The 24,403-nt window shown below is 45.3% G+C and overlaps 1 protein-coding gene across 1 annotated transcript in view; it reads right to left on the reverse strand.

The window, feature by feature from the left end:
* Positions 1-17,621: 17,621 nt before the first annotated feature.
* Positions 17,622-24,403, reverse strand: part of LUZP1 (leucine zipper protein 1) — a 113,179-nt gene continuing 106,397 nt past the window's right edge. The window contains exons 3-4 of the mRNA XM_033955193.1: positions 23,404-23,597; positions 17,622-20,299 (exon numbers count right to left, since the gene is read on the reverse strand). Of these exons, the coding sequence (XP_033811084.1) occupies positions 23,415-23,597 (183 nt within the window). The 3' untranslated portion in view covers positions 17,622-20,299; positions 23,404-23,414. The remainder of the gene's footprint in view (positions 20,300-23,403; positions 23,598-24,403) is intronic.

Here is a 24,403-nt window from a genome sequence, read left to right on the forward strand (position 1 = left end):
CTCACAAGCATACTTGCTTTTAGAAACTTTAGAAGTTTTGAGTTGCCCGCACCGCGCATGCGCGAGTGCCTTCCCTCCCAGTGCACCAGGCGCGTCTCCTCAGTTCTTACTTTTCCGCGGAGCCGAGAAGTCCGTCTTCGACTCTCTGCGCGAAGTAACTTCACTTGTGCCTTCTGAGTCCGCGGTTTTGGGTTCTTTTTACTCATAATCGTCGTTTTTCATCGTGTTTCTTGTTTTTTTTCCAAAAAAAAAAAATTTCTTCCATCCGTTCGACCGGGCAGGCCACGTGGCCGCAGCCCCGTGGCTTCGATCTTGCGGCGGAGCTTTTTCGGCCTATGTTCAGGCCTATCACCGGTTTTAAGAAGTGTGTCAAGTGTCGGCACACAATTTCGTTGACGGACCATCATCGACACTGTCTTCAGTGTCTCGGGCCTCAACACCTTCCGAAATTGTGCCGTCCTTGCTCCACACTTACAGCACGTGCGTTCAAGCGTCGCTGCTTCTTGTGGGAGTCGCTGTTCAGCATGGAGGCTTCGACGGAGCTATCTTCATCGAAGAGCGTTCCACCTTCGACTTCCTCCTCGACTCTTCAGCCTTCCACCTCTGCGGCTCCGAGTCTGCTCAAGCCTGCTTCGTTTGTGCCGGCTCTGGTTCCGATGCCTGCTGCAGTGCCTTCCTCTTCAGATCAGATAGCGCAGCAACCCATTCCCCCCGTGGTGCTAAAGGTGCCCAAGGCTTCTAAACCCAAGCATCCGGGCTCCAGGGAGCGCAAAGCCCGTGCAGAAGGTCCCATTGCAGATGCGGATCCCTCCTTGCCGGCTTCGTTCCAGACTTTGCTTGAGAAGCAATTCATCGAGCTCTTTACCACTATGGGGCCGAAGCTTCTCTCCCAAATCCAGCCTGAGCAAGCAGAGGCCTCCCACGAGGTCGAGCCGCCTCCAGTGCCTCAGCGACGCATGCATGCTCTGCAGGGAGCCGAGTCTCTGCGAGTGTCTGGTCTGGCATCGTTGCTGGTCTGGCATTGTTGCATGTATCGCAAGGAGCAGAGTCTTTGCCCATTCCTCCATTGGAACCGATTCACTCGATGCAAGGAGCAGAGTCTTTGCGAGTGCCTCCGTTGGAACCGATTCACTCGATGCAAGGAGCAGAGTCTTTGTGAGTGCCTCCGTTGGAACCAATACCCTCGATGCCAGGCCTCAAAGCTTAGCGGGTGCCTCGAGGTGCTTCTACCCAACCACCTCTGCTGCGTTCCACCGCCTCCAGCCCATCCACTCGCTGGACACCTCGTTCGCCTCGACGTTCGAGGCCTACTTCCAAGCACGGTTCTGGTCATCACTCGAGGCATTCTTCGAGGCATTCATCCAGGCATGCCTCGCCTCGTCGGAAGTAGCCTTTCCTCGAATATTCGCCACAGGCCACCTAGCCTTCTCCTATGCCGGAGCTCGAGGACACCGTGGGATCTTTTTCCCCCTGTCGATCCCCGGCCTCGTTGGATCCAGAGGCCTCGACGTCCTCGAGTCCTTCTCGAGGTCCTGCTCTGGCTTTCCAGCTGTCTTTCTCCTCCTGCCTTAGGCAGATGGCTGTGGATTTGGACATTAACCTGGACACATGGTCCAAATTTTCTATGGAGTATCTGGAGATGATGCATCTCCCTCAACCGCCTGCTGAGTCCCTCCGGCTTCCTCTGCATAAGCTGCTGGACCAGACCTTCATGCGCTGTTTTGAGACACCTTACTCCATCCCCGCTGTTCCCGGGAAATTGGATGCCAGGTATCGCACTGTACACCATAAAGGATTCGATGGTGCCCAGCTCTCCCATCAGCCCCTATTGGTGGAGTCCTCGTTGAAGCGGTCTCATCCCTCCCAAGTCTATGCCACCGTTCCACCTGGCCGGGAGGGCAAGACCATGGACAGATTCGGCAGGCGCATCTACCAGAACTCGATGATGGCCTCTCGAGTCCTTAATTATAATTTTCATTTTACAATCTATTTTGAGTTTTTCCTCTTGGTCCTGCAAAAGTTCCTGCCCTATTTGGACTCTCAAGCGCAGTTTGAGTACCAGGAGGTTCTGGCTTCACTGTCCCAACTCCGGTTGCAGATGATGCAGTCCTCCTATGACTCCTTTGAACTCTCTGCAAGGGCTTCTGCTTGTTCGGTGGCCATGCAACGCCTTGCATGGCTTAGAACCATCAATATGGACCCCAATTTTCAGGACAGGCTGGCTAACGTCCCATGTGCTGGAGCCGACCTCTTCGATGAGTCCATCGAGGCGGCAACCAAAAAGCTGTCGGACCACGAGAAATCCTTTCAGTCGATTCTCCGCCCGAAGCCCAAGCCTGCTCCTCCTCGTCCATCACGCCCGCCTTTGATCTACCAGCGGCGTTACCCACCGAAACAGGCCCCTCCTATCCGTCAGCCTGTTAAGAGGTAGCATCCACAGAAGCAGCCACAAAAACCTCAAGCGTCTGCTGTCCCCAAGGCTCCTCAGCCTTTTTGACTGTCTCATGGAGAGCATATCGTCCGTCATTCTGCCCTTCCCTGTTTTTCCTCCCATTGGAGGTCGCTCCATCATTTTTATCATCGATGGACGGCTATTACCACCGACCTCTGGGTCCTTTCCATCGTGAGGGAGGGATACTCTCTTCAGTTCCATCGAGTTCCTCCGGAACATCCTCCAAGAGAGTATCCTTCCAACTTGACCCAGACCGCCCTTCTTCTTCAGGAAGCTCAGGCTTTACTCCAGCTCCGGGCTGTCGAGCCAGTCTCTTTGGCTCAACTTTTCTGAAAACATCTGAAAACTTGGCTTTTCTCAAAAATGTAACACCTCCCCCCTCTCTGTTACCCAAAACCCCCCTTTCTCTCAACCCATAACCATCCTTTACAGTTCCATTTTATCTTAGTCCTGTAAACCGTGCTGAGCTCTACGACCGTGGAGAAGATGCGGTATACAAACCTAAGGTTTAGTTTAGTTTAGTTTAGTGGAACAAGGGTTTTTACTCCCGGTACTTCCTTGTTCCAAAGAAGATGGGCGATCTGCGTCCTATTTTGGATCTCAGGGTACTCAACAAGTTTCTGGTCAAAGAAAAGTTTCGCATGTTGACCCTGGCTTCTCTCTACCCCCTCCTCAAGCAGAACGACTGGTTATGCTCTCTGGATCTCAAGGAGGCCTACACTCACATTCCCATTCATCCGGCCTCCCGTAAATACCTCAGATTCCGGGTGGGACATCTTCATCTTAATAATACCGCAAGTCTCAAACTCCACCTCTCACTAAAGCCAATTACCTCAAACAAATAACCTTACCCATTTCTTACTCTTTTTGAAAATGAACAATTTTTTTTTTTTTTTTTTTTGTAAGTTCTTCTTGTAATGCATCTTGGATAATTCTTTTGTAATCCGCCTTGAACTGCAAGGTAATGGCGGAATAGAAATCCCTAATGTAATGTAATGTATTACAGAATTTATTCTCCTAAGTTGCCAACTCTCCCTCCATCCCATTGTGGTTAGCTTGGAGGTCACCCACTAGTGAGAATACCTTCCTGCTTGACCTGGGATACCATAACAGTTGTTATCCAGGGACAGCAGGCAGCTATTCTCACGTCCCACCCACCTCCCCTGGGTTGGCTTCTCTGCTAGCTATCTGAACTGAGGAGACGCGCCCGGTGCACTGGGCGAGAAGGCACTCGCGCATGCGCAGTGCGGGCGACTCGAAACTTCTAAAGTTTCTACAAGCAAGTATTCTTGTGAGACGTCCGCATCGGGGCTCCGTCGGATGATGTAATCCACTAGTGAGATTAGCTGCCTGCTGTACCTGGATAACAACTGTTACGGTAAGTAACATTGCTTTTTGTTAAAAGGAATAATGAGGTGGTTTGCTCCTAATGCTGCATTTCCAACAAAAATATTAACATCTGTTTTGTTAATAGTTTGATTTAGAGGAGATGGTTTATTCTATTTTGAGCTATTTGACCAAGGATCACTTATACCTTTTTTGGACAGTAACATCTGGAAATGGGCATAATAAACATACAGAACAGACATCGGTGTAGTCAAAGGGCACAATGCCAAACCCACTTGCCAATGCGTCAGTCGCTGTTTGGACTTCTTTGTGAAATATGGTGATGTATGCTCATCCCCTGTAGGAAATCCTGGGAGCAAAAACTGACCTGACAGCAGGAAATGGCATCATTTCCATTATTCTGGGTGGAAAATATTTTAGAAAATTTGAAGCACCAGCCAAAATTCTTAGGAGCCATGGTGAAGGGAGAAATGAATTCTTTTTTTTCATGTTTTATCCTATTTTAATAAAATCTAATTTTTAAAACTTTGCTGTCCTCTATTCCTCGTTTCCTCTCATCCAGCCTTTTTCACCACCTTCTGCAGCACACCAATCGTTGCTCCTGCCCCCCAGCTGCTACCAGCCTTTCCTTCCCTGGCTCAGAGCACTTCTGCTCCTCTCTGGCCTGGCACTCACTTTTCCCAGCTCTGCTCAGTAACACTCCCTCCTGCCGTTTTACAAAACCATGCTGCAAAACCCCCAAAGCCCTTTAAATCTCTCTGGGCTTCGGCCAGTTAGCGCAGCGACATCCGCTTTGTTAAAAAAAAAAAAAAAGAGGAGGGGGTTGTTTACAAGAAAACTGATATGAAAATATTCCTACCTATGCATAATACAGTGTTCCCCGGTCGTTTGCGGTATTCTCCGACTGGGACTTCTTGTGCTAAAGTCGGGCTTCACCAATCAGGAGCTGCGTGTCAAAGCAGCTCCTGATTGGTGAAGCCTGACTTTAGTGCAGGAAGAGGCAGTCGGAGCATACCACGAGAGATTTCCTTCACTCGCCGGCGCTCCAGCTGCCCTATCCTGCCGCTCCAGGCGAAAAACTGTATTCACGGTTTTTTTTATATTCACGGGGGTTCCTGGAATGGAACCCCGCGAATATCAGGGGAGTACTGTATTCTATTTTATGATGTGATTCTGACACACATTTCACTTAAGACGGCAGCAAAAACTCTAGAGCTAAACTGGTTCATAAGCAGAGCTGTCTTTAGAGGCAAGTCTTGCCCAATATTTCAATATAGGGTTTTGGGGAGAGGAGTGTAAACTTCTTAAAATTGCAAACATTTTCCCTTTAATTTTATAAAGTTTACACACCCGGCTCTGTGACTAGCGCACAAAGCTGTGCATGAAGTTTGTAGAATAGGATGACTTAAATGTGTAACTTCCTTTTCAGAGAAGGGTATCTTGCCGCTGTACCGTGCCATGGTGCGCCCTCACCTGGAGTACTGTGTCCAGCACTGGTTGCCGTACATGAAGAAGGACACAGTACTTCTCGAAAGTGTCCAGAGTAGAGCAACTAAAATGGTTATGGGAATGAAGGAGTTGCCGTACAGTGAGAGATTGGAGAAGCTGGGCCTCTTCTCCCTTGAAAAGAGGAGACTGAGAGGAGACATGATTAAAACATTCAAAATACTGAAGGGAATAGACTTAGTAGAGAAAGACAGACTGTTCACCCTCTCCAAGGTAGGGAGAACGAGAGGGCATTCTCTAAAGTTGAAAGGGGATAGATTCCGTACAAACGTAAGGAAGTTCTTCACCCAGAGAGTGGTAGAAAACTGGAACGCTCTTCCAGAGTCTGTTATAGGGGAAAGCACCCTCCAGGGTTTCAAGACAAAGTTGGACAAGTTCATGCTAAACTGGTGAGACTGGACTCATTTGGAGCACTGGTCTTGACCTAGGGGCCGCCGTGTGAGCGGACTGCCGGGCAGGATGGACCACTGATCTGACCCAGCAGCGGCAATTCTTATGGATGAATCCAGAGACAACTGGGTTTTGTCCATCTACCAGTAGGTGGAGACAGAGAACAGAACTCTCGTGCATGATGGCTTGCTCCTTGGTCACTCAGTACATCCTTCACTTGCACATGCGGTTTACAGAGTGAAGTGGCCTAATGGTTAGAGCTGCTGCCTCAGCACTATGAGGTTGCAGGTTTGATCCCAGTGTCGCTCCTTGTGACCCTGGGTAAGTCACTTAACCCCTCTGTTGTCACAGATACCATAGTTAGATTGGGACAATACTTAAGAGTACCTGATTACTATTCGATGTAAACCGCTTAGGATACAAGTGGTATATAAAAAAAAATATAAGACCAGAAGCAAACCATATGAAGAAAAGTGGGTTTTAATGCTCCCAGGAGACAGTGGCCGCATTTCACCAACAGTTGTAACAAACCCAGGATCGTTTTTTTCAGCACTGGTGAAAGCTGTTGTGTGTCACCAGTTGATTGTATGCCCCTGGTTGGCAAAACATGGCACATTGGGCACTATCTCCTGGGAGCATTGAATAAAAACCACTTTTCATATGGTCTGCTTCTTGTCTTCTGTTCTACGTTGGATCTAGTAGACCAGCTGTCATCTTCTTTCCTCACTTATAAAAAAAATATATATATATAAATAAAAATAAATAGGGTCGGTTAAATGTTTAAATGTTAAACTTAGCTAATTGGCGTTAGCAGCCAATTATTGGCAGTAATTAGAGGTTACACACGTAACTGCCCCTAGTCAGTATCCTATAATCCATGCACACAAATTTCATTGTGTGTTAACTGTTGGGGTGGCAGGTTGGGGCATTGCACAAGCCATTTGACTGGGGTGGATGCTTGTGCGTAAATGCAGACTTTCACGCGCAATTGCCGTTAGAAGACACACTTGGCATGCAGCTTCCCGGCATCTAACTTCAGGCAACAGTTTGAGAATTATCCCTTTTGTATACAGCTGGTCTAGATATCTCATTTGAAACAATCACAAATGTATTTCCAGTACATAACCCTCCACTCACCCCCCAAAAACCCTAAAACTCAACTACCTCTCCTATAAGCACCATTTTTCTTAACACTGCTGCTGACTCTGGGGACTAAATTCTCAAAGCTTTGCTGTAAAAACGAATGGGCAGCTGTTATTGTGAGTTCAAAAAGGTGAGTTGTTCTCAAAAAAACGTGCGTGCAAATGAGGTTGGCGGACAGTACCGAAGGTTCACTAAATTTGCATGTACCTGTCACTTGTGATAGCGATTGGCACATGCACAAAATAAATGCACAAAAACCCCCCAAAATCGAAGCTCGGCAGGAGGGATGCCCACTCCCACCGCCACCAAAGTCCCCTCCCCATGCCAGCGGGAGACATGCCCATTCCCGCTGCCAACAATGTCCTGACACCCCCCTCCCCCGCAGAGGGAGAGATGCCCACTTCCAAGCAATGCCCCCGACACCTCCCCCGGCAGCGGGAGAAATGCCCACTCCCTCCCACTGCCACGCAACTCCCCCCCACCGACACCCCCCCCATGCCTCTGATGACAGCCCCCACCTCTCCCCCTTTATTTACAAAGGCTGGCCAGAGCGATGCCTACTCCCTCCAGCCAGCAGGCTTGCCTCTTCAAAATGGCAGGCCTTCCCCTCCCTGGTGTATCCTAAGATGCACTGGGGAGGAGCATAAGGCTCTGATTGGCCCAGGTTGCTTAAGGCCCCTCCTATGGGAGGGACCTTAGATGTCTGGGCCAATCAGAGCCTTAGGCCCCTCCCTGGCTGCTCCAGGGAGGGGTCTAAGGCTCTGATTGGCCCGTGTTTAAAGCAGCAACAAATTTTGGCCACAAATGTGGCACAAGATTATCAATTTATAGGGAATTGCTCAGAGTGCTCATTTTAATACTAATGACCTCGTTGTACTACATTTTTGTATGGCACTATCAAAGACTGCTAGAAAAATCATAAAAGACCAAGGTAAGCCGTTTTAATAATCCACCACTAAAATACATGCACACTAAACCGGCTGGGACCAGTGTAGCGAGCACATTAAAGATAGATTTTAGCTTTGAGAATCTGCCCGTCTGTACAGCAGGGTTCAGGACCTGCCAGATCTTGCGCAGATGCTAGTAATGCAATTTGGCATGACAAGAATTAGTCTGCGAACCCCTGTTTATGGATTATGCGCGTATGTACCCCAAATCTGAGGTAAGATTGTGAAAGAACAGCACCATAGGCGGCAAGCATATTGTGGTCCAAAATTAAGTCTTTAACCTCTGTATAGCGCTGCGTAAGTCTGGTAATACACTCGAGCTAATTAATAGTAGTAGTTATGGAAATACCGTATGCTCTCTAATAATCGTCCAGGGTACTATTAGAAATGAAGGGGTTTCTGAAGTCTAGGGTGGGCTATTAATGGAGGCCAAACAAGCCTTTCTCCTCTCTCCCCTTTTTCTCTCCCCTTCCTCTCCCTCTTCCCTCTACTCCCTTCCTCTCCTTCTACCCCTTCATCTCCCTCTACCTCCTCTCTCTCCCTCCTCTTTCTATCCCCCCTTACCTCTCTTTACAGTCGCCTATAGCCTGTATAGGTATGAGCGACACACAAATAGAAGATTAGATTAGAAAACCTTGCCTTACAATAAGAACAGTATAAAAGAAAAGGCAAGAGAGAGGTCATTCCAACTAAAATTGTCTTTATTCTTAAGCTTAGTTCCAAGTCAACAAGGATCCAAGTTTCAGCATATCTACATGCCTTCCTAAGGGAACACTGAATCCAGCTATTGGTAAGTAAAAATCTTTTTTAAAAATGCTGACAAGTTGCTGCAGGAATAGCACTGAAAACTAGCATAGTCTTTGAGAAAAGACTACGCTAGTTTTTGGCGCTATTCCTACAAATTTTAGAATTCAAAAATATAATCTTGCCTTTCCTTCTGTTAAGGGAATCAGTTCATAGACAACCCCGCGAAAGACAAAGGCGCGCACCGACAACTGAGCGCAAGACGGAGGTGCACGCCGAAGAAAATTACAGTTTTTAGGGGATCCGACGGGGGTTTTTGTTGGGGAGCCCCCCCAGTTTACTTAATAGAGATCGCACTGGTGTTATGGGGGGTTGTAACCGTCCACATTTTACTGTAAACTTAACTTTTTCCCTAAAAACAGGGAAAAAGTGAAGTTTTCAGTAAAATGTGGGGGGTTACAACCCCCCACAACGCGGCGCGATCTCTATTAAGTAAAGTGGGGGGTTCCCCCCCCACACACCCCCGTCGGAGCCCTAAAAACAGTAATTTTGTGCGGCACGTGCCCCCGCGCTACGCTCAATTGTCTGGGCATGCCTTTGTCCCGGCGCGCTTTTGACCTGACACCAAGGGAATCAAAGCTTTAGGCAACTTATGCTCATCTTTTGCTTTGTTGTTTGCAAAAATTTGGAATGAACTCCCTTCAGAAGTTTAGACTTCTTCCTTTCTTATCAACTTTTCGGAAAGCGTTGAAAACCTATTTGTTTCAGCAATTCCTAACTGATTCTTCCACTTTAAATTAATGATCATAAAGGGTGAGGTTTATAATTTAATACTCCTTCCATGTTCTATAATTATTTTTGTTAACTGAGTCGAGCCCTATTGGAGGGATGAATTGGTATATAAAACCAAGGATTGGATTGGTTTTTGGGATTCTGAAATAGAGGGGTGGGCTGTTAAGAGAGAATGCATATAGAGAGATAGGCGTGCGTTAACCCTAACTCCGAAGATTGTGGAAGGGAACAGTACCACATGTGACAAATAGAGGGGCATAATTTAAAAAAAAAAAAAAAAGTCTTAAGTCCGATTTGGACGTAGGGCGCTATTCACCCAAAGTTGACAGCGGCAAAATGTCCATTCTCGAAAAGTACGTCTAAAATATATATATATTTTTTTTTAATCGTTAATTGTACATCCAGGCATTTGATCATCCAGACCACCGCTATGTCTTATCTCCATACTACATTCTCAAACAAAAATTCATCCAAGTCCCAAACACCCGAACAAGACCTTTTGGATACGGGAGGGTTAGGGTTAGGCCATCCAGACATGGCAACAGAGCAGAGGGGTACCTTACAAGGCACTGCTGTGACCTTCACAAAAATGGTGCCACATCAACATCTCACCAGAACTCCCTTATAGGTTATGGTGAGCCCTCCAAAACCCACTATACCTACCTGTCTATAACCCTAATAGCCCTTATGGCTTTAGGTGTCACCTATATGGCAATACAGTAGGGTTTGGGGGGATTTTGGTGGGCTCACATTTTCCAGAATGAATGCAGTGGTTCAAGTGGCTTATGGGCCTGGGTCTTCCTCTCTATGGTTCACTAGCCCCCCCCACCCCCGACTACTTAAGCCACCTCTGTGCAGCTCTACTAGGCTTTCCTATGCCAGGTGTTGATGTTCCAGTGGTAGGTATGTACATTTTTATTCTTAACTTTGTGGGAGTGCAACGGGGTCTGTGAACGCAGTGGGAGTGTGTGGAGGTCTTTACTTTGGTTTTGCAGTGGTTATCTGGTCACTTTCGATTCCTTTTGGGCACTTATACCTGTCTTTATATCATCTAACTCACAACATATAAGTTTCGCCTAGGCAGTCTCGTCAAACATTCAATTATCCCTGCAGGACGACTAAGTCTAGATCGGCCCACATCCTGCCCTAACCACTTCTCCAAAAATGCCCCTTTCTGGGCACACAGTGAGATTCAGAGGCCCAAAATATCCCTGGATATGTCCAAAAAGTCGTTTTGATTATCGGCACTTGGACAACCTGTCTTTTAGATTGTCCGAGTGCTGACTTGGGCAGGTTGATTGTGCAGGTGTCCAGTCACACACTTCTACGAGTGCTGCAGCCTATGAAGAAAGTGGTACTGATTCTTTAGAAATCCCTGGTGGCATTTTTTTAGAGAACTGAAAGTATTTTCCACAATTTCAACCTCAGGGCGTTAGATAATATAAAATGGAACAGCTCATTTCAACTGGGCTTCAGGTTTTGGGGGCTTTCACGTGAGGAAAAAAAGCAACTAATTGTTTCCACAGAACTTAGGGATTGGGGCTGTGTGACAAAAGCAGCTCTGCTTGGACATTCCAGCTCTACAGAATAAATATATTTCAGCTGGAATAAAAGCATGCATGAGCCAGATGGTATTGCTGGAGCTTACTGCCAAGGATCAAGTCCAAAAAGTGTCTTCGAAGTTGGATGTTTTACCTCGGGACCCAAAATTATTGTCAGTGAAAGAACTTGGAAACTCTGTTTCTTGCTCGTCGTTCCGTGGATTTAGTTTGACAAGCTTTGAGTGTAGGTGGTAGGCCTTTAAAGGAAGTCTTAGAGAACTAGGGTCAGGTGAATGACATCTGCCTGTAGGCATGAGTGAGGCTCAGTCTAGTATAACCCATGCCCAACAGAAGACATACATTGAAGGAAATTAAAGACAACATAAACAAGAGGTCTGGTAGTTAAGACATGACTGTCATCAAATAATTCAAACACAGGACATACAAATCGATAAATTTTATTGATTACATATCTTTCTGTATAGTTGATGGAAGATATACATGCAGACAAACTCTGAGACTTCTAGACTAGACATGCAGACAATGGCCAACGCTAGGAGAAGCGAGTGGGGCTGAGTAATCCTCTCCCTTCCTGCCTCCAATGTACATTTAGATAACGGGCTATAAAGGCCTAGCGCAGTTTGGCATGTTCATTGTCCTCCAACAAAATGAGGTGAATTAGGTATGCTGGTGTCTCTCCCTTTCCAATGCAGCCGTATTTTCTTTAATGTAAAGATGAATACAGATGTTGAAGGGTTCGCTGCAAGGGAGGGGGGGGGGGGGGGTCACACGTACAGCGTTGCAGCGGGAGCGTTTTAAATATGGCGGATGAAAATCAGGCTTAGCAGCTTCTGTGCCAGCCACGCAACCATTTTCTACAGTTCCACCCCTACCATCCCAATCAAACTTTCAGAAAATAGAAAAAAATATAGATTTTATTCTTGTACAAAATACATTCCATATAGTCTGGAAAAAAAAAACCAAAAAGTTAGGCGAGAAGACTCCCATCTTCTCTATAGCACATTTAAAGCAGCATTAGATGGCTCCCTTTCTCTTTAGATTTCAGAGACAGAGAGAGAGAGGCTGGAGGCCAGGCTTTGCGGCTAAGTCACAGCTGTAGAAACCTGGATCGTTTCTACATCATTTGCAAATTCTGACGGGGGGGATGCAGGAATGGGTGCAGAAAAGTCTTGTGAGACACGAAATGTACAGGAAGGGTTTTGTTTTTAATTCCTTTACTGGGAGCTCTTTTAAGATGAAATTCAATAGAACTGCCATATATAGGGAAATATAGGGAAAGGGATTTGTATACTGCCTTTTTCTAGTTTTACAACCACACTCAAGGCAGTTTACATACAGGTACTTAAAGCATTTTCCCCATCTGTCCTGGTGGGCTCACAATCTATCTAACGTACCTGGAGCAATGGAGGATTAAGTGACTTGGCCAGGGTCACAAGGCAGACGGGGCTTGAACCCACTACACCACTCTCTCCTAGTGCCCTGTCTGAATTGCGGGATGACTTTGAAACAGTTGCAACTGCAAAGCAGGTATAGCCACAAGCAAACAGCTGACAGGTAAGGTCCTAGTTAAATCCATATTTAGTGAGTGCCAAAATTAGGCCTCTTATCACAATTTAAGTAGAGCATTAGCTTCATCCATCAGGGCTGCTTGTTGTGGCTGCCTTGAGGCCAATAAATTATTTTCTGTGGTTTAGCACTTTTTGAACTAAAAGTTAAAAGTAGACTAGATCAGGGGGTCCCCTGTCTTGGAGGACCGCCAGGCCAATCGGGTTTTCAGGCTAGCCCTAATGAATATGCATGAGGGAGATTTGCATATAATGGAAGTGACAGGCATGCAAATCTGCTCCATGCATATTCATTAGGGCTAGCCTGAAAATCCAATTAGCCTGTTGGCACTCCAGGACAGGGTTGGGGGACCACTGGACTAGATAGAGTATCTGGCCGCTTTCTGCTGTTCTTTGCACCATGGCCAGCCCTGTGGCTCACCATGTTGGCCCAGGGCCAACAGGGAATGCAATGTACTCAACCCCTTTACATTAGAGGCCTGCTGCTATATGAAGAAGCAGCATGAGAGAGAAAATATTGATTCCAATGATTCTGGACAGAAACGGCACCCACATGTCACCTGGGCCTGCTTACAGGTAAGAGACTTCAAAATTTAAAAAGGGGGGAGAATATCTTTATTTTTTGAAAATGCACCTTTTATCACCATTTTTAAAATTTATACTTCCTGAATCCATGCTTTATAATTCAAACATCAGTGTGATGTATGCATGTCCCTTCAGGAATAGCATAACTTAAAACCAAATGGGGGATGGGAAGAAATCAACCTCATCTCCTCTTATTCTTGGGTTATGGTAACCTCATGCACCACAGAGGGATAACCACTGAGAAGGGCTACTGGGATGCACTGCAGATGCATATCTCATATAATTTAGCTTGTAAGGCCTGACTCAAGGTTTTATTAGACTGTAAAATCCAGACAGCAATGTGGCCATAGTATTACTTGTTCTCTGCCCTCCTTGTACAGGGGGGGTACAGTTTACTGAACCTTAGTTTGCCATTTGCATATAACTCCTGCTGTCAGTTGATTTCTAGACTCTACAGCAGGGGTGTCCAATGTCGGTCCTCGAGGGCCGCAGTCCAGTCGGATTTTCAGGATTTCCCCAATGAATATACATGAGGTCTATTTGCATGCACTGCTTTCATTGTATGCTAATAGATCTCATGCATATTCATTGGGGAAATCCTGAAAACCCGACTGGATTGCGGCCCTCGAGGACCGACATTGGACACCCCTGCTCTACAGTAAGTTCTGTTTGAGAGTTTCCTCCTACTGCTTAAGCAAAGAGGTGCATGGGAGGTGGACTGCAGGTTTTCAGGATATCCACAATAAATATGCATGAGCTAGACGGACATGCACTTCCTCCTTAGTAGGCAAATCTCTCTCATGCTTATTCTCATTGTGGCTATCCTGAAAACCCGACATGGCATTGGCTGAGTTGAGAAGGCCTGGACTAGGGCTGGGTCTTGCTCCAGACCATGTCTTTCAATGGCACTTAAAACTTCTCGGGACCACCCCAGCCTGGCCCTGTTTCAGTCTGGCCAATGAACCAATCTGACATGCAGGGCTGTATTTTGGAGGGGCAGTCAATGAAGTCAGTGTATGCAAATGCTTCTCGTGAATTTCAGAGGCAGTATCCTGACAACAAGACTTTGCTGAGCAGCTCTTGAGAAGCGAATTAAGACCCTCTGGTAGCAGGTAGAACTTGCAAATTTCCCAGCCTGTCAAGCGAGCCTAGAACTTAGGCGTGAATTTGCTCTTCAGTCCCTAGACTTGTTCTGCTCATCCATCCCCTCCCCCAGAAAACAACTTGTAAATGCGTGAAGCCCAGCATACAGCGGCGTTCATTCACAACGATGCTGGTTAAGAGATGGGGGGGTGTTCAGGCTACAGAAGAGTGTACAGAAACGCTCTATTCTTATAAAGTAACTGGGTCCGTGTAAACGTACAACAGTTACAAATTGCAGTCTTTAAATACTCATGCAGAAACATTTAAAATACATCCTACCTCCATGCATAGATGTTCGGGATTGAATACAGTTTTGCCAGCCTACCCTATTTACATGCTACATTTACAGGTATACAAAACATCTTCCTACTGATTCTAATATTACGATAGCTCAGAGCTGTACTAAAGTGTGCAACTTTCTAGAAACCCCCCCCCCCAATACACGGTGTTACATCAGATTTGAAAGGACACAATGAAAAGCCTATTGCACTCAGGTTCAAGGGGCTTCACTGGAGAGTTTTCTACACTCAAGTCCTTTAGAAAGGTTTTCTGTCACCAGTCCAGCACTTTCAGTAAAGACGGAAATCTGAATGACCCACAGCTCAAATATGTACCATAAATCAGACACACATGAGCAGCTGCACAAAGCTGAAAAGAGCAACATTATCACAGCAAAATACTGGCTCCGAGAGGGATCCGCGAAAGCTCTGGGCTTCCACAGAATTGAGAAAGGAGTGTGTGTATGATTCGTCAGTACGACTAAGGGTTCTAGTTCTAGAATGTTGACCGAGTTCAAGTTTGGTTGAAGATGCAGCCCAGGCTGCAGGTGGTGGTACCCCTGGTTGCTATGAGGTAAACCTGAGATGTAAGACAGGCAAACCAGGATCTTAAGTTAGTAAGGACTGAAGAGAAAAAGGTTGACCGATAGGGGGATGTGGAAGGTGCTATATGGAATTCTGAGCTGCTGGGAACAGGATGCCGGCTAGCAAGGAGGTAGAGAGGCAAGCTGCTTGGTTGCAAGGAGGTCAAGTACAGAATGGTAGGAGGTAGCAAGTAGGATGCTGGTTTAGTACAAGATGGCGTACAGAGTGGTGAATTGCTACAAAGTGGCAAAAAAAATTGCTGAAGTTGTAGTGTAGGACATAGTGTGACAACATAACAGGATGGTGATCTGGGCGGGAGGGTTGTACAGCACCGCTTCCGATAGCCACAACAAATATGCATCTTATTACAAAGAAGCTATTTAAGAAATATAATCATTCTTTATTATAGCAACATTTCTTTTAAATTTTTGAACAGTCCAGCCCAAGTTCAAAATTTTAAGTCCATGGTTGAAAGTTAAGTTCAAAATTTAAATCAACTATTTGGAGTGAGATCTGTTGAAGCAAGATTGCTAAAAGATTTGGAGAGAAGAAACTTTGGAAACAAGGACAGTAATCTTGGCTTTTCAGCTGATATTTAGAGCAAGCTTGTGCAATGAACTCAGATATCTTTTGAGGAAAGTGGTGAGGGGAAAGGGTTCCACGGGCGTGTGAGATTTTATTGGTTTTCTATGTATGTATGAATAAAATGTTGATTTATATTTGTTAAATAGCTTCTTTCTAATAAGAATGTACTGATTTAATTGAGGCTATATGTGAAATATGCCTGTCCTGTAATTGTGTTATTTGGTCAACAAATATGCATGAGCTGTGCCGATGTTGTGTCCATTTCAAATACCTGTTATGCCCATTCATTGCAGATATTCTGAAAACCTGGCTGACAAGTGTTCCTCACAGATTACCAATATACAGGGATGCTGGGCTGGTAGAAGGTGGGGGAGAAGGATGCTCCATTGGTAGGAAGTAGAAAGCAAGATGCTAGTCTAGTGGGGGAAAAAACTGCAAGCCCAGGTTAGTGTATAATAAATAGAGCCGAGGCACATGATTATTGCTGGATGGTTAGGAGTGTTTATTGGTGAATGAGGATTAAGCACTACCCTTGATCTACATCAGGCCCACTTAAGAGATGAGAAGCTGGGAGGGTTTGCTACCACTAAGAACTCCATTTAACTATAGATTGCACGTTGTAAGTCGCAATTTTTTCTGTGAAGTTGGCACTGCAGGGCAACGCCGGGGTTCATGTTGGCACTTTGTTTAAAATCTGCTTGTAACTTGCTATTTCTGATGACATTTGATGAACAAGAAACCTTTGATTAAAAAATAAATCTCTCTTACATTCACGACAGTCTACTGGCTCTAATATCTATAAAAAGGCATTTGGAGGGGAAAGAAGCCTGAAGAGTTGTAATTCTTCTCCGGGATGGCGCTAAACAAAGTGAGCAGGGACCACAATCCCCTGACACCAAGCCATGGCTGGACATCTGGGGGAGATGGAGAGGGTGCTTCTGCTTCCACTTTGCTGAGATGCAAATATGGGGGTATGGATGGCAGATGATTCTTTCACCGCTCCAGGAAGACTTGGGATCTGGTGCTGCAGACTAGAGAGTGACAAAATTCATCACCATTTCCGTGAATAACTGCGGGAAACCAACCCCCATCTCATTTTTTAAGGAAAGAGGGAAGAATCAGAGTCTGAATGGGAAGAGCCACTGACCCCTCAAGCCTTGGTAGAGATAGACACTAAAGACTGACAGTCTCTGGTAAGCCAGAGCTGATACGGTGATGTCATAATGCTTCATTCTACCAATGAGAGCTAACCTCATCAGTGATGTCACAATAGCTTGATTGTCCTATACTTGGCTCACCTAAGAATCGGAGTATGAAGGGGCTCAGCCACTGACCCTCAAGCCTTGCATTGAAGAATGCTGGTGTAGAAGGACTGAGGTTGAGATAGACACCAAAGAATGACTCGGGATTGTTTCCCACAGTTATCCACAGAGGCAGGAACGGTGATGAATGTTGTATCACCGTGTCATTCGCTATTGCAGACCCTTTGGAACCCCCCCACCCCAGTGCAGACTCTAAAACTCTCCTGAGATCTGTTACTGCAATTGTTGCATGCTGCCACATAAAAGATCGGGGTTTGATTCCCGGCCACCCCCCCACATACACACACAGCTATAGATACGTGGCCTTGTCACAGCCTTTACTGCAAATTATGCCAAGGAAGATAAAGGGGACTTTGCATTTCATTGTTGTGAAGGTCAATTACACCTTAGCCAGGGCACATCCAAAGACTGCCATTATTGGGACATCATCATCAAGTGTTTTTTATGCAGCATGGGCAGGTAAAATACTGTAAGAGTGTCAAGTGTGTCAAGAACAGCAAGAGATTGCATCCAATTAATTATATACTGTACCTACATATGTTTCAAGCAATTGCAAATCAAAGTCACGACTTATTCTTTCATCCAGCATAGTCATTTCAATGGCACTTAAGGAACTTTCCAAATAATCTGCTCCACAACTGGCTCTCAGCATCATCTTGTGGTCTTCTTCCAAGGTTCCCCTTGCTTTTCTGTCACAGAGTTTGGTTCCTAGTTTTTTTTTTTTGGTATTAAACGTATGCAACGCCCTTGGAACAAGCACTGCGTTCTCCCTTTCCTTTTGCTGAACCTCTTTTTTCAGTTTTGCAGGCTGCATTTCTACTTTGCACAGATTATGAGGCCGGGCTGTGAAGGATCACTACAGCAGCATCACAAATGGTTCCCGTTCGTGAACTATGGGGTGCGGCAAACAAGGGGAGGCCTCCAAAATCTTTGAGCAGTGCTTGGAGAGACCCCTCCCCCCTCCTCCAGTCTGATTTTCAGAATGTCCAACAATGACTAATTACTAGGAAGAGCCTGGAAATTCAGCAGGCTGGCTTCGCCCCAGCAATTCAATGAAAGCAGATGAAATGGAGCTTATAGATTCTGTGTTGTTTAAATCACCCTTGTCTCCTCAGACCCCATTGACACTTTTCTACAGGCCTCCCCTCCCCCAACTACTACAGAAGGCATCTCCAAAAGGGTCAGCTGGTTTGTATCGTGACAGAAATGGAATCTCATCTTTTAAGTCAAGGATATGTTTCCAGCTCATGGTAGGAAGCTCCCTGGAGTGATATTACCTCAATTTCTTATTCTGTTTCGGGGCGATCCTGATCCCGTTTTAACATGATTTAAATGTTATACAGTGCAAAATTCTTAGCTCTAGTGCATAAAGAAAAGGCCCTGTTTAGTACATGAAAGAAGAAACTGAAACAGCTTGCTTCACTCTGTGCAATCCACAAAGACAGTACCCCCCTGGCATTATACTATTACTGCATTAGGAAAAATGGCATTCATAGAAAGCACAGCAAGGTTTCTATAGACAGAAAGAAGGAAAAGGGGGAGAGGGGTCTTTATCTAAAATATATCTTAATTTAAAACTGATCAAGACCTATTGTTCTGATTTAAAAAGTCCATTTTAGGAGTGTTCTGCTTTGATACTATGTACAGAAACATGATGGCAGATAAAGGCCCTGCCCTAGAGGTGACTTGCTCACTCAGCGTTTCTTATGGAAGTACCACTCTTATTAGAATCCTTGTAACACATTTTCCACAGCGTCAACCCCACCTCCCACGATATGTTCCTCCTTACTAAAAGGAGGGTCTTTTGTTATGAGACCTTTCTGCTTCATCATTTCAAGGTCCCAGTGCTTGCCCATCCGCGGATGGAGGTACTCAGATGACGACCACCTTCTTAAAATTAAATCAGTGCCAAAGGTCTGGTTTTAGGAGAGGAATACATCGTATGGGAAAAGGGGTCTATAAGTTAAAACATCTGCCTTAAATTCCCCACTTCTTTGAAGAGCGGATGAATCTTCCTGCGAAGAACATACGTAAAAGCACCTGCAATAACTTCACCAATCGTATTCCACTCGGCTTCCCAATCTGCCGCAAAGCCTTTAAGAGCCAAGATGGGCTCCGAGGCTGCTACTTCTTCCTCAAAAACAACTCCGACAGGAGCGACGGGCCATCATGGTTTCAGAGTATGCCTCTAGTATCATCTATTAATCATGTATCAGGTACATAATGGATTTTCCCCAGCCGATTGCACATTTGTCTAATGTAGTCACTGTGGCACTGGGTTGTAAGCAATTGAGACTTGTCCAGAAACACTGGTTTCCTGATCTCCTTTCCATGCTTGCAGAAAAAAAAAAAAGAGCTAAGTTGTAATGTCTTTAGCTGCAAATGACCTTGACGGTTTATAAAGATGACAAAGTGGACTTCAGCCTTGAAAGCTCAGGCCTCAATAAATTGGGTAGTCTCTTAAGGTGTCACCTGCCTCTGTCAAAAATGCACCTGATACATCTGCCCTGTACATAACATAAGCAATTTAAGCATTTGGCCTGTCACATCGTGAAGAATGCTTGCATGAAACTTTAACAGAAGAAAGATCAGGAAGCTTAAAAAGTCTCAGAAACTAAAAATAATTTAAAAATATATATTTATATATATATATATATATATTTATATATATCCCAGTCTTCTTCAGTGGGTTGTCTGAAGTACTGTCCTATGTTATCTTCCTATACTTTCACGTTTGGGGCTGTCTCTTTGCCCCCTTTTTTTTTTTTTTTTTTTAAGACGTGCTGCTGGCAAATGATGCATCTTCATTCTGGAATGACGAAAGTTGGATATGAGCAAGAAGGCGACGCACAAAACCTGAGCATTCGAAAGGTCAAGGCGTCACGTTTTTGAGAGAGACTCGCGGGAAACAAGACTAAGCTTCTCACGCCGACGTCACATCCACGATAAATTAAAATGGTTCGTAAAGTTCTCTCTTTTGCTCTCTGTGGCGTCTGCCAAGGCCAGAAAAAAAATTGCCCCAAATGCTTTTACTACCACGGAACACGATGGTCCTTCCTTTGGAATGAACAGCAGCCAATTCCGTCGCCAGCCACCTGGTAGAACCATGAGAGGTGGGCTCATGTGTCACCCTGAGTATCGCTCATACACTTTCTCTCCTTTACATGTTCAGGCAATGTGCCGGAAAAGCTACCAAAAGGCAAAAAAAGTGTTTAAGAAGATATTTACAACGTATGAAAATGGATTCCTGGAGGTTCTTGTCCTTCTTTCAGGCAAGTGGAATGGAGTGTAGCTTTTACCAGAACACCAGGAGCCCATCTTTTTGGTTCACTCCGTAGCCAGCCATCAGTTCTCTGGAAGAAAAAAAGGGTCAATGAACTGATTTGTGCCGACAACTCAGGCTCTTCCTTTGAATAAACAGATGTCATAAGCAGATCATATAAACCCCAAAAGTGCTCTGAAAATTAACATAAAAAGAAACACATACGAAGGCTGCTATATCAATGCTTTACAAACCAGGTCCTCGAGGAACCGCAGCCAATCGGGTTGTCAGGATGTCCACCATGAAAGCACTCCCTCCACTGTACACAAATCTGTCTCAAGAATAATCATTGATTAAACGTCATACAAAAAAAGCTATTCACATAAATCGTGCAAAAATTTTTATATCATTTTATTTAAATAATTTATCAATAATATTATCACCATTTGACAAACCACATCACGTTTCATATATACTTCACATAAACAGAGTCCCCCCTCCAGTTCAACCAAATCACTAAAATCTTAACTTATAAAAGCCCATGAAATGTTCACCCATATAAATAGGTACAGTCCTCTCCCGAAATTCGCTGAGGTTCCATTCCAGGAACCCCCACGAATTTAAAAGGTAGGGGAGGCTGGAGAGGGCACTTGGAGCGCCGGCGGGTGAAGAAAATCACTCATGGTCTGCTCCGACCGCCTCTTCCTGCAGTAAAGTCGGGCTACACCAATCAGGAGCTGCTTTGACACGCAGCTCCTGATTGGTGTAGCCTGACTTTACTGCAGGAAGAGGCGGTCGGAGCAGATCACCAATGAGTGAGTCCGCGAACCGCGAATTTGCGGGGGGGAACACTGTATAGCAATAACCAGCAAAACTTGTGCTTGAACTACTAAATCTTCATTGTTACATAAATTCTCAGATCACTTCAATTTCTATGTATCCAGTTGTTCTCTATTTAGCAACGAAAAGTGTTCACATCATTGTAAGCTGCTTTTACATATTGTGTATAATGAATAGCAAATATGTTTAGATCAGTGGTCTCAAACTCGCATCCCAGGGGCCACAAGCGGCCCGCCAGGTTCTATTTTGAGGCCCTCAGTATGTTTATCATAATCACAAAAGTAAAATAAAACAGTTTCTTGATCATATGTCTCTTTAGCTATAAATTACAATATTATTATTAAGACTTAGCCATAAGAAAAGATTTATAAACTATAAAGAGTTTTACCACATGCAAAATTGTCATTTCTTCAATAAGACATTAACTATTTTTTTCTGAGGCCCTCCAAGTACCGACAAATCCAAAATGTGGCCCTGCAAAGGGTTTGAGACCACTGAGTTAGATGAAGCGGAGCCGTGACCAGTTGAAGCTCCTGAAGACGCCTACTGGCGAAACACGGAACTGTGTCGGGCTTGACTAATTTGGACGATGTGGACACTTTTTGTTGTTGAGGAACAATAGAGAGCAACTGGATGCATGGAAATTGAAGTGATCTGAGAATTTATACAACAATGGGTGAACATTTCATGGGTTTTTATAAGTTAAGATTTTAGTGATTTGGTTGAATTGGGAGGGGGGCTCTGTTTATGTGAAGTATGTATGAAACGTGATGTGGTTTGTCAAATGGTGATAATATTATTGATAAATTGATTATTTAAATAAAATTATATCAAATTTTTTGTAAGATTTATGTGAATAGCTTTTTTGTATGAAGTTTAATTACTTAATTATTTGGAGCTATTGAATGTCTTTGATAAATCCTGGTGGGGTTTGTTAATTGGTTGTCAAGAATAATCATTGTGGATATCCTGAAAACCTGACTAAGACTAAGGTGCGTTAGGGCCTTAATGCGTGGAATAGCGCGCGCTAGACCTTAACGCCATCATTGAGCTGGCGTTATTCTAGAAGCGTAACACACGGTAATTTTGTGCGTGCGCTAAAAACGCTAGCGCACCTTAGTAAAAGCCCCAGCACTGAACTTTAACTACCTAGAAATTTCAGGTGTGCCCCGCGTGACTCTGGGGAGAAGGAGAGGCACCGGTGCTGACTGCCCACAGGAAGTGGCTCTCGCGGCGAGAGGCACCTCCTGCACAGGCAATCAGCCTGCGCCAGTGCTGCTCCTCTCCCCGCATCTTCCCTGCCAGCACCCTCCACTGGCGACTCGGGGCCCTTCTAGAGGGCCTTCGCGCATGCGGAAACGTTGATGCGATGACATCACGCGTGTGCGTGATGACACTGCATCGGTGTCACGCACTTCCGGGATGCCTCGAGCCGCAGCCCAACAAAGTGTGCAGGACACTGGGATAAGAGGTAGATGCAGTCTCCTACCACACCCTGCCATTTCAATCCTAGCCAATATTTTTGTGTTCTTTCTTTTTGCTCACTTCTTACAGGTCTTACTCTATTTGTTGATCTACTTGCTATCACATCATTTCTAGGAACTCAACTTGCAACCCAAAAGGTCCCTGGAGGGAGCAAGCAATTCCCTTACAAGCAACAACGTGCACATTCAGGAGAATAACCTTAATGTATTTAAATAGGGAATGGTTTCTTTTCAGTGGTTGCAGGGAATGGAAAGACAGAAATTTTTATTAGGCCTTCCTCCTTCTATCAGATCTGCAAGGTTATACAAATTTCACAGTAATAGTTTCTCTTATCGAGTAGCATCTACATGAAATTTTTTTCCCAGTCTCTTTAAGACAAGAATCTTTTTTCCTGTGTTTTGTAAATTGGTAAAAATTTGTGCTAGGATTAGTTAGATAATGGATTTGATGGAATTCCTGATGATTGTTCAGGCTTTCTTTGGTTAACCGCTTTGAACTCTAGCTGGTATTATGCGGGTTACAAATTTCTTATAATAATAATCCGTTTTGGTTTTGGTTTTTACCAGATTAAATAGAATTTATTTTTATTGAACTATACAATTAGCTTGCATGTTTTAATGTTACCTCTTATTTTTTTACTAGCAGAAAGAGCTCGTTGTTGACTAGATTTTTGCATAAGAAACAAGTTTGGTTTTCTGTGTGCCACACCCATTCTAAGGTGTCTGGGCCCTTCCCAAGACACAGAACGCAATGTAAAGTCTGCAGAGCTCTCTGCTTTCGGTTCCCATTCAGAGCCTGTAATCCGCATACTTAAGTGTCAGTAAATTATGGCATACTGAGTCACATGACCACTCCCAGAAAGGCTCTTACCGCACAGCGGTCTATTTCTCCTCCAGATAATGGTTGAGCTGCCGCACCCTCTCCTCCACCTTGGTACCCTTTGGGTAGGAGTCCGACTGGAGTGCAGATCTGGAGGACGATCTCTTCCCTGCAAGGTCCAGCCTCTGAGCCCGGTCTCTGTCGCGTCTCCTTTTGGAGCTGGTGAACAGGTCTGAGCTGCTCTCCTGCACCAGCAAACACAATGATCTCTCAGCATAGCAATGTAACAATCGGCCACATAGTATCTTTTACTGTGGCACGGTCACAAGTACAGCACATTCGCATGGTCAAAGACAGTGAAATAAAGACTGAGCTGGGCTATATTCCGCCCAGGTAAATGGTGAGGGTTTTCACCACGCTCCAAATGGGGGTTCATAGACAACGGCGCGAAAGACAAAAGCGCGCGCCGACAATTGAGCGCAGCGCGCGCTGCCGCGCCGCTCTAAATTACAGTTTTTAGGGGCTCCGACGGGGGGTTTTGTTGGGGAACCCCCCCCAGGTTACTTAATAGACATCGCGCCGGCGTTATGGGGGGTTGTAACCCTCCACAGTTTACTGTAAACTGAACTTTTTCCCTAAAAACAGGGAAAAAGTGAAGTTTTCAGTAAAATGTGGGGGGGTTACAACCCCCCACAACGCGGCGCGATGTCTATTAAGTAAAGTGGGGGTCCCCCCCAATACCCCCCCATACCCCCCCGTGCCCCCCCATCAGAGCGCTAAAAACAGTAATTTAGAGCGGCGCGCGCTACGCTCAATTGTCTGGGCACGCCTTTGTCCCAGCGCGCTTTTGACCTGACACCCCAAATGGGTTACCATATTTTTCTGAACCTACCCTATTCCGCCTCCAATCCCCCCCCCCCACCCCCCAAGCCTCCTCTCTTCTTCTGAACGAGCTCCAGCCGCGTCTGGAGTGCCTGGAGCACGCGCGGATGTGTGTGATGTCACCTGCAAATGCTCAGAGGCCCTCCAGACGCGGCCGGAGCTCGTCCGT

This window comes from Geotrypetes seraphini, chromosome 8 (genome assembly GCF_902459505.1).
Source record: "Geotrypetes seraphini chromosome 8, aGeoSer1.1, whole genome shotgun sequence".
Lineage (NCBI taxonomy): Eukaryota > Metazoa > Chordata > Amphibia > Gymnophiona > Dermophiidae > Geotrypetes > Geotrypetes seraphini.